Source organism: Aedes albopictus, chromosome 3 (assembly GCF_035046485.1).
Source record: "Aedes albopictus strain Foshan chromosome 3, AalbF5, whole genome shotgun sequence".
NCBI classification, from domain to species: Eukaryota; Metazoa; Arthropoda; class Insecta; order Diptera; family Culicidae; genus Aedes; species Aedes albopictus.
In genome coordinates this window covers 174,044,138-174,055,163 of record NC_085138.1, presented here as the reverse complement: position 1 = coordinate 174,055,163, position 11,026 = coordinate 174,044,138, and the positions used below count along the sequence as shown (strand labels likewise).

At 42.4% G+C, this 11,026-nt stretch overlaps 1 protein-coding gene across 1 annotated transcript in view; it reads right to left on the bottom strand.

The window, feature by feature from the left end:
- Positions 1-472: 472 nt before the first annotated feature.
- LOC109433434 (lachesin) overlaps positions 473-11,026 on the bottom strand; it is a 315,576-nt gene continuing 305,022 nt past the window's right edge. The window contains exon 8 of the mRNA XM_029862736.2: positions 473-2,824. Within this exon, the coding sequence (XP_029718596.1) occupies positions 2,703-2,824 (122 nt within the window). The 3' untranslated portion in view covers positions 473-2,702. The remainder of the gene's footprint in view (positions 2,825-11,026) is intronic.

Sequence of the window (11,026 nt, the reverse complement as noted above, 5' to 3'; positions counted from 1 at the left end):
TGTCATCAAAAGCCAAAACGAAATAAATTCGGGAGCGAAAGTGGAGGTGGGTCGGCCGCAGGGGCGGGAATGCAATATGCAAACAAGCGTTGGATTGGAACCCAGCAGGACATCGCAACAGAGGCAGACCCAGAAGCTCATAGCGGCGCAGCCTCAACAAGAAAATAAAGGAAGTCGACATAATAAATTACTATGGCCACAGATCAATGCGATGGCTGACGATCTCCATCACCCAGGATGGAGATCTTTCAATCTTTCTTCTGCACCACCATGGGTGCTCAGGACTGAATGTGAAGTATGTAAATGCTGAAAAATTCATGAAAAGAGGTATTAGTGAAGAAACTCTCAGATGAATCCTTGAAGTAATTCCTTGACAAATCGCACAAGAAATTTCTGAAAGGATTTTTGAAAAAAAAAATCTTTAAGAAACTTCATGAAGAATCCTAAAAAAGTTCTTGGATGAATCTTAGACGAAACTTCTGGAGAAAGCGCTGAATAAACTCATGAAGAAATTTCTGAGGGTTACCTGAAGAAATTCCTTGAGAAATCCCCGGAGAAACTTCTAGAGAAATCCTTGAAGACATTTTTGGAATATCCCTGCAAAAAAATTAAGGAATCCCTATAAATCATTAAGAGGCCTCTGAACAAATTCCATAAGGAATCTCTTCTGAAGTTTGGGGAGAAATCTGACAAAACTCTTGGTGAAATCCTTTAAATAATTTCTTGAGTTTTATGGATAAACCTGGAGCAATCCCTGGAAGAATCTATGAAGAATATACTGGAGAAATTCCTGAAGAAATTGCTAGAGGAATCCGCGAAGTAATTCCTGAAGGAATCCCTCGGAGAATTTATGAAGGAGAGTTTGAAATGCTTAAAGGAATTTATGAATAAACTGCTGGAGGAATCCATGATGAAACTCGTGGAAAAATCCCTGAATAATCCCTAGGAGGAACGCCTGAAGGAATTCCTGGAGAAATCCTTGAACAATTTCTTGAAGGAAATTCTTGAAGGAATCCGTGAATAATTCTCTTGAGAAACTCGTAGATTAACTTCCGAGCTATCGTTGCAAAAGTTTCTCGAGAAATCTCTTGATTAATTCCTGAAGGAATTCCTGAACGATACCCTGAAGAAAATCATGGAGAAGTGCATGTGGAAATTCCTCGGAAAAATTTACATACACTGCGTTTTTTTTTACGCAATTTTATTTAACTCGATTTTTTTTAACATGATTTCCTCAAAGTTATGCGATGTGCCTTATGAAATATTCTTCTCTTCTTCTCGGACTACAATGACAAATATTTGGAATTACGACAAACAGTCTTATGGCACCTTAATGGGTCTTAAGTTTTTTTTTTGCAACGCGTAATAAATAGGAAAATTCTAAAATGTTCCAATTAATGTTTCAAGTTTTGGAATTGATCGCCTCAAGATAAACTGGTTCACCAAATAAATTCAGAAATATATCAAGTAATTAAAAATTCAAATACTCGTGCATCAACCAAAAATGGAACAACTTATGATGTTTCCTTCATACGCAAACTGAATTTTTCCATGCAAATAAAAGCAAATCAGTTTGCATCTTCATTCAAGCTAAGCTCTTGCGCCTCCCCTGTGCCGCGCCAACCTGCAGATCAAGCATTTTCACCAGGCCCTCACGCCAAGGCAAAACAATTTTCCGGTTTCTCCCATGCTTAACGAACGTCATTTCGCCTTCACTCGCATGTATGCATCTTCCGAGCGTGCTTGCTTATCCTCTTCCTAGCAATAACAAACTTTATCGCATTTTGATGGATGCATTATAATCAAAGTTGATTCAGAGTTTCATCATTCAGCGCCATTATAAAGCTTTAAAAATTTCCATATATAGCTATATAAGACTAACGCTTCATCATGCTGATGACGGCAGGGCTTTGGGAGAACTGCATAGGATAAAAGCTTGCACTGCCCTTGTCTCTCGTTTCCCGGCGAAGCAATTTTATAATCCTTTAAAACCCTCTTGTTTGACTTTCCTCTTTTAGTACGCCACACTTAATTTTCAGTCTACCATTTCCAGCTGATTATGCTTGATGATTTTTACTTAAACATTCTCTCCCTTCACCTCGATTTTTCGTTGATGTGCATGAGATTCCTATGTAGATATGGTTATACAAGCGCAGCAATAGAGTGTGATGTTCTCGTGTGTGTATGGTATTCACTTACTTCACTAGAAAATATACAAGCGATCTCACAGATTACGATCGTTCGATCTACTACAAGCAGCAATTCGTTCGTTTGTCTCGTTTAGCTTTTATGCACAGAGAAGGAGAATAGATTTTCACTTGAAATCATTTAGCTATCATGAATCGATATTATCCTATTTCATTATTCCACCATTATTGTTTCAAAAGTTTCCCTACCACTACGGATATGCATTCTACACTGCAACACTCGAATACTCAAACACCCGCTTCGCATTCATTCGCAATCGACTGTATTATTTAGTCGACGGTTTTTATTCTCTTTTTGGCCATTTGCTCTTGCATTGTCGCCTCAAGTGGCATCCGGCTGCCGGGTACCCACCCCCACCCATACCACCACCCCTCCAGTAGTGGCCGAGGATGTGCTTATGCTAATGAAGCCATCGACGGTGAACTCGAAGCCAACGGGGCTGTCACCAGAGCTGGAGGGCGAAGCGTGGGGTTATCCCAGCAAATGTGTTGCTGTCATCTCCTGCAGTAGACAAGGGCAGTCAGCACCGACAGAAGGATGAGATGCAGCGGTTTGCTGCTGGTCACTAATGAATTGGCACTCGAGTTTCCTCGACCTCGGGCTGCTTCCGCAAGACCTGTGGGAAAACAAGCAGAGATTAGTTAGAAAGCGTGAATGCATCAATACAACAACACCTTCTTCGGACGACCGAGGTTGATGTTTTCTGTTGATTTCCACCGGTTTACGATTGAGCATTGAGGAACTGAATTGCTGATTGAGATTATGGTTTGCTGAAGGGATCGGTTGATTGCCACCGTAAGTACATGGTTTGATTTATTTTTTGCATTATAATCCAAATCAAGAAATTATGTTAATGTGCAATTGTGCAACTTACCCCTTGGGCTACGGAGGTTGGCATTAATCAATATGTTTTTCATGAAATATTCAGGTCAGCTTCGTATTGTTGGACGCAGTTTCATGGTAGATTTGTATTTGGCCGAATGTTTGGAAATGTGTGGGCTGGATTAGTACCTACTGCTTTATCATTTGAACAATATTTTTTACATAAAAAGGAGAACATCTACATTGGCTCAAAACGAGTTAAATCGGTTATTTAGGCAGCAATATTCACAGTGTTCCAGGAGAATTCAACAACGTATTTGTCGCCCATCAAAATATTTTCACTTTTGTTATATCGCATGGGCTGCTAAATGGAGAATCGACAACCTGTAACGAGCATCTATGTAGCATAGCTCTGGTGCTTCGGTGACCAGGTACGTGGGTGAATCTCTTTAGACCGCAGCATCTTCTGCAGCCCGTAGTAGGCAAGGCATCTACTGTGCCTACGTATTCCACGGCTGGCATTGTTGTCAGCCGTCAGTAAGGATCCGAGGTAGACGAATTCCTCCGCCACCTCGTGTCGTGTTCAGTTAAACCTGCCAGCATGTACTTTGTTTTTTACGCATTCACCAGCAGTCCGACATTTGCTGCTTCGCGTTTCAGGTGGGTTGTACACTCTCAGTTCTGCCACCGTTCCAAATGTTCTGGCAATAATGTCCATGTCGTCCGCAAAGCACACAAATTGACCGCATTTTGTGAAAATCGTACCCCAGCTGTTGAACCCGGCTCGTCGCATTACACCTTCCAGGAGAGCGATATTAAATAGTAGACATGAGAGTCCGTCACCTTGTCGCATTTTCCGGCAAGATTCGAATGAACTAAGAAGTTAACTAGAAACCCTTACACAGTTTTGCACACCGTCCATCGTTGCCTTAATCAGTCCTTTTAGCTTTCCAGGAAAGACGTGTTCAGGCTTGATTTTCTATAGCTGTGGATACTGTTGAATACTGCTTTGAAGTCGATGAACAGGTGATGCGTTGGGACCTGGTATTCACGGCATTTCTGGAGGACTTGCCGTACGGTGAAGATCTGGTCCGTTGTCGACCGGCCATCGATGAAGCCGGCTTTATAACTTCCCACGAACTCATTCGTTTTAGGTGGCAGACGACGGAAGATGATCTGGGATAGCACTTTGTAGGCAGCATTTGCAATAGTGATCGCCCTGAAGTTCTCACATTCAAAATGGTCGCCTTTCTTGTGAATGGGACAGATTACCCCTTCCTTCCACTGCTCCGGTAGCTGTTTGGTTTCCCACATTCTGACTATCAACCGGAGCAGACAGGTGGGCAACTCTTCTGGACCCATCTTGATGAGTTCAGCTGCGATATCATCAGTATCAGCTGCTTTGTTAGTTTTGAGCTGATGAATGGTATCCTTAACATCCCTCAGCGTGGGAATTTGCTCATTTCCGTCCTCTGCTGCATTTGCGTAGTCGTTCTCTTCGTTATCGTGGTCTCCCATGCCTACGCTCAGAACGCCATTCAGGTGCTCGTCGGAGTGTTGCTTCCACTTATCGATCACCTCACGTTCGTTCGACAAGAGACTTCCGTCCTTATCCTTGCATATTTCGGCTTGCTGCACGAATCCGTTGCGGGATACGTTGAGCTTCTGGTAGAACTTCCGTGTTTCATGGGAACGTCACAGCAGTTCCATTTTCTCGCACTCCACTTCTTCCAGGCGGCGTTTTTTTCCTCGAAAAAGATGAATCTGCTGTTTCCACTTTTATTTATAACGTTTCACATTCTGCCAGTGCTGCGTTCATTTTCCCCAAAATCGCTTTGCACGATGGTGCTCTCGGCTGTATCGTTGATGACTGCTTTTAATGTACTAAAGCAGTCCTCTAGAGGGGCCACATCGAGATCGCCCTCGTCTGGCAACGCGGCCTCGAGATTCTGCGCGTATACTGAAGCGATTGCGGTTGCTTCAGTCGCTCAAAGTTGTATCGTGACGGTCGCCGGTACCGTACATTATTGATGACGGAAGATTTTGGGCGCAGTTTGACTATCAGAAGATAGTGGTCGAACTCGATATTAGCGCCACGATAAGTCCTGACGTCGATGATGTTGGAGAGGTGCCATCTGTCAATCAGAACGTGCTTGATTTGCGATCCTGTCTGCTGTGGTGATCTCCAGGTACAATTGTAAGGGAGGCAGTGTTGGGAAAAGGTGCTACATATGGCCCTGTTTTTGGAGGCAGCGAAATCGATGAGTCGTAGGCCGCCTTCGTTCGACAGCTGGTGGGCGCTGAAATTTTCATATCGGCCTGAATTCCTCCTCCCGGCCTACCTGAGCGCTTAGGTCACCTATGATGATGTTGACGTCGCATCCTTGTCATCATCAGTTATTCCGGAGTGAGGGCAGTACACGTTTATTATGCTGCACATTCTTTCATCGATCGGCACTTCTGCATGTCGCCCATCACGATAAAAGCTTTTCCCAGCTCACATGTGGCATAACTCTGGAAGATGGTACGATTACCTCTAAACGTTCGCACTGTGGATCCTGTCCAACATACCTCATGCAGCGCTACGATGCCGAACCCGCGGTCCTTCAGTAGATTGGCGAGTATACGGGTGCTCCCAATGAAGTTGAGAGATCGCCAGTGCCACGTACCGCGTTTAAAGCCGCAAATCCTTCCTGTTTTCTAAGGTCGTTGTCGTTGGTCTTGGTTCGTATTATTCTGTTGCTGATTTTCCGTTACAATGGTATTTTTACGGCTGGCTCGTAGGGCCTGACATCAACCGCCTACTTTCCGGAGGACTATAGTGCACAGTTAAGCTTAGAGTCCTTCCTTGGCACTCGGACGTTGATCAGCTGCCCCTAACATGTGGAACAGACGCTGTTGTGAGCCGCTCCTCCTGAAGAACAGACGCTCAGGTTTGCAGAAACAAGACCTCCCCCCCCTCCCTGTCAGCCTATGACCAAAGTTCCCTTACTTACCTTACCGGTCAGGCTAAGGCCGGGGTGGCCTCTGCTGTACATAGTAGTCACCTCCATTCCACTCGGTCCATGGCTGTTTGCCTCCAGTTCCGCACTCTGCGTAGGGTCCGCAGATCGTCCTCCACTTGGTCGACCCACCTAGCTCGCTGCGCTCCACGTCTTCTTGTACCGGTCGGATGACTCTCGAGAACCATTTTAGTCGGGTTGCTATCCGACATCCTGATGACGTGACCCGCCCACCGTAGCCTCCCGAGTTTCGCGGTATGGACGATGGTTGGTTCTCTCAGCAGCTGATGCAGCTCGTGGTGGACCAAAGTTCCCACCGGGGTTGATTACCCGATCTTCCCTAAGGTTACTTGCAGCCCGGCCGGTTGGTGCGTGGATCTGTATTGCACGAATTACCCAGCCTTTACAGCGCCTAAAAAAACACGCATACGTTTTAAGCTTTTCAAATACCCATTATGATCAAATAGAGGGGCCATCCATAAACCACAAGGTCATGTAGGGGGGTGGCTTCGGGCAAAGATCACGGTCTATACAATTTTTTTTTTGTATGAACAAAAGACCACGGGAGTGGGTGGGTGGGGGTTTCGAAATGTCCCAAAAAATGACCACGTGGCTTATGAACAGCCCCTAGAGAACCATTACGATCGCGGTCATAACTGGTAAACACCGAAGAGTACTTTATCAAGAGGACATGGAACTCTGTTGTTTTCCCATGCTAACGGCAAGCGTCACCGACAGTACCGCCACCCAGTGCCGGATTTAGGCTTCGGGGTGCCCGGGGCAAACCTTTCAAAGTGGGCCCCAAAACCAAAATTTATAAGAAATGTTCTTGAAATTTTTATTGTTTTTGATAAGTTAGGAAAACGAAACATTTCACACGACTGGTTTTGTTTTAAATCTAGAACAATAGAATATAGAGCAACTTTATTTGAAATTGCCAAAATCTATGAGAGTTTCAAGAATCAGATTGAACAAATATCGGATTCTTGGAGGCAACTGTAGCAAAAAAAATCAAAAACGTCGGTAAAATTATCGGTAAGTTCTAAGTTCGCTGTTTCGAGAAGTGTTTGGCCACTAGGTTTCTAAAACTGGTACCAGTGTTGAAATTTTCATTTCGTCACATCTAAACACAACCATCTACAGATCATTTTAGAAGCTGAACCTGAGAATATTGTATATGAACAACTTGTGTGGCTAGACCAGTTCTACAAAAAAGTCACGGAAAATCGGTCTTTTTTAAATATGTAAGGTAAATGTCACGGACTACATTCCAAAAATGCAATTGATATTCACCATGAATTTCAATTGGCATTTTTCGAAGGTTGTCCGTTACATTTACCTTAAATATTCGAAAAAAGAGCGGATTTTCCGTGACTTTCTCGTAGAGCTAGCTGGTCTAGCCGCACAAATTTTTCATGTACCTTATTCTGAGGTTCAGCTTCTTAAATAAGCTGTAGGTGGTTGAATTTAGATATGACGAAATGAAATTTTGAACACTGACTGGTACTATTTCCCTAATATCTCCAAAATTCATCATTTTCTCTAACAGCAAACTCTTGCAGATCTGTATTAAGTAGTTTTTTCAGAATAAAATCGTATAATCAACAAACATATTTATGTGTAATCATTGTGAAATAATGAATAATTTTGTGAAGTTGAATTTTCCATCGATGTAAAAGTATTGTTTCAGTTTTTCTCAAAAATTTAAGGCCCGTGCACAATGGAAACGTTTGCGTAGCGTTGTTATATTTTTGACAGATAACCTATGTGAAAACTGTTAGATTAACGCAAAAGCAGCCTCAACGTACTTATTCTGCACTGGGCTTTAAATTTTAGCGCACTCTATTTAGATACATTCTCGTACAGCAATTTTTAGTTGCGGAAAAGTGTTATAATACGACAATGGATAGTACGCACATCGCAAGAAATTTATTGGCCTATCTCGGAAATTCAGGCAAAGAATCGCTCAAGAAACCTTTGCATATTTTTCTTGACCCCAGTACGGAGCTGAGAAGAAACACTAAATCAAATGGAGCCTGCTGTGCGAAATTTCTTGACCATCCGAGCCATAAAAAATAATGTACTGACCGGAAAGTACATAAGAAATTCCGTTTGTACCCAATAATAACTATTATTGGTCATGTTTAAATAATAATCGCCTATTGAAGTGCATTTTATATGGATTCGTTGAAAAAATACGTATGGTGTTTCGGGATTCTTGGGGGCCCCCTTGATCGAGGGGCCTGGGGCACTTGCCCCCTTTCCCCCCCTTAAATCCGGGCCTGCCGCCACCTGCTGAGCTAAGGTGGTACCTTTGTATAAAAGTGTAAGAGTGTATTGGTGCGAGTATAAAGATTTACACACACTATCATGAATAGTGCCACCTTCATCCGTGGTGGCACTGCTAACAGTGACTCCCGATTTTCAGCAGTGCTGCAAATCTTCTTGATAAAGTGGTCTTCGTAAACACCCTATGTAGTTTATCGAAAGTATAACACCACTTCCGTCCACTCCTCCGAAAGCTGTTTGGTTTCGAAGAATTAGATGATTTTGCAATCATTGTTTGTGGCTGCTTATTTTTTACTCCAGTAGTCCTCAAGGGGGACCACATTGAACTCGCCCTCGTCACACAGACTCAAATTTCTCCGCTTAGGCAGAGGCGACATACGTTTACTTCAATCTCTGTAAGTTGTACCACAGACAAACAGACGTAACTCTTGGAGAAAATTCATCAAAACTTTTGCACGGTATCTTTTTATGAACACACTGCCACCTATTGGTTGAGCCACGCGTGACACCGTCGGCCATGATCGATTGCAATTTGACGTTTGCCAAACACGTATACTACTGCATAAGTCGCCTGTAATTTTCGATTGCATCATTAGCTAGTTTCGTTCGGGATTTTTTACCGGAATCTCAACTACTGAGCATTCGGTAACGGCTTTTTACCGAGATGCTTTAAGAAAATCCAAGATTTCGGAAAAATGTTATCGTTTATCTGTTAAAATATAACAGATAAACGTGAGCATGAGCAATTTAGCGTGGTTCAAAAAATCGTTTTTGCTCCACACCGCTTTTTCGATTCGTAACCAGATTCTATGCCTTCTCCCAAAATTTGTGCTCATTTGGTTGAAAATTGAGACTGCACAAGCCCTTCAAAGTTTGTATGGGAATTACTATGGGAAAGTAATATTTATTATTCAGTCGACCGTGGTATTTCCCCAAGTGCCCTAGAGCGTTAGTTGAATCTTGGTACTCCTAGGTTACTCTATCAGTTACAATTTTGCCGAAGACTACATTCAAATCGCATGCTACATTAATTAGTTAAGTACCGATTTTTATCCAGAATCGAAATCTTTACTCATGATGGCTAAACTAATCAATGGGCATCACTGCATTTTGCAGTGAAACATAGTAGCCATGATTTCAGTGTGCTATCTTTGGCGCCACATCATGCATCAATGCTGCCTGCTGGGAAGCTGGAGGATCATTGTTAAAATTTCTCCAGTTGGATACAAATCGATAATTAATTAATGAAGCGTCCGATTCGAATGCGGTCTTCGGCAAAGTTATAGCTGATAGAGTAGCCTAGAAGTGCCAAGGGTCAACTGATCCTCTAGGGCATTTGGGGAAATGCTATGGTCGATTGAATGAAAAAATCGTTTTCCCATAGTAATTCCCATACAAATTTTGAAGGGCTTGTGCAGTCTCAATTTTCAACCAAATGAGCACAAATTTTGGGAGAAGGCATCGAATCTGGTTACGAATCGAATAAGCAGTGTGGAGCAAAAACGATTTTTTAAACCACGCTAATGAGCATGAGCATAGATGACCGTACAATTCGTTGTTGCTACTCCGTGATTGACCAGAACAATCGAAATTGCACAAGGAATCAACAAACGGAGCTTGGGAGTAGCTACCGCCCTCAATGTGCACAGTTCGAGAATTCCAAACTTTATTAGTCAACTAGCTGTCCCGGCAAACCTTGTCTTGCAAAGCTGTTTTTATTTGACAACTGAGGTCATTGTTGCACGGCACTCTAGATTGGTTTCATTTCGATCGTGTCGATTTTCTTCCCTGCTCGTGAAAAATCAGTACTTTATCAGTTTTCTGACTTTTTTAGTTCATTTTCGTAACTTTTTTTTGCATATAAACACAGCCACCATGAATACGAATCAAACCCTGCAAAGTTCATCCCGATCGGTTCAGCCGTTCTTGAGTTTTGTTGCCTCAAAGAGAATTCAAACTCATTTTTATATATATACTAGCTGTCCCGGCAAACTTTGTCTTGCCAAGCTGTGGTGGTTTGACAACTGTTGGGTTCATTGAAGCATGGCACTCTAGATCGGTTATATTGCGATCGTGTTGATTTCCTTCCCAGGTCATAAAAAATCAGCATTTTGTCTATTTTCTAACATTTTTAGATCATTTTCCTAACTTTTTTTACATATATACACAGCCACCATGAATACGAATCTAACCATGCAAGATTCATTCTGATCGGTTCAGCCGTTCGTGACTTTTGTTGCCTCAAAGGGACTACAAACTCATTTTTATATATATAGATATATAGATAACAGTGCCAGCCACGTCCTTACGGTCATCGAGGAAGGGAAGGAATATTAATGTGACGTACGTTGCTACTAGAGACCGAGATCACCTCATCTTCTTCACGCCTGTCACGGGAAGGAGTTTTTGTTAGTGGGGATTGGGGGAGTCATATGTTTTGGATTCACTTTGGTAAGTGATGTGATCCATGCAAACTTTATTTGAGTCAAAACATTTATTCATTTTGACTAAAATTTTACAAATGTCGACATCGAAGATGACGAAACATTCAAATTTTTGTGTACATGCAAAAAATGAAAGAAAAATATTTATTATCAACTAAATGTGCTTTTGGAGCTAGCGCCGACACATGACGTGACGAACTTTTCAATATTTGTTTGATAAATACACAAAAACCAGAGCAGAATTTTATACATCCTTTAGCA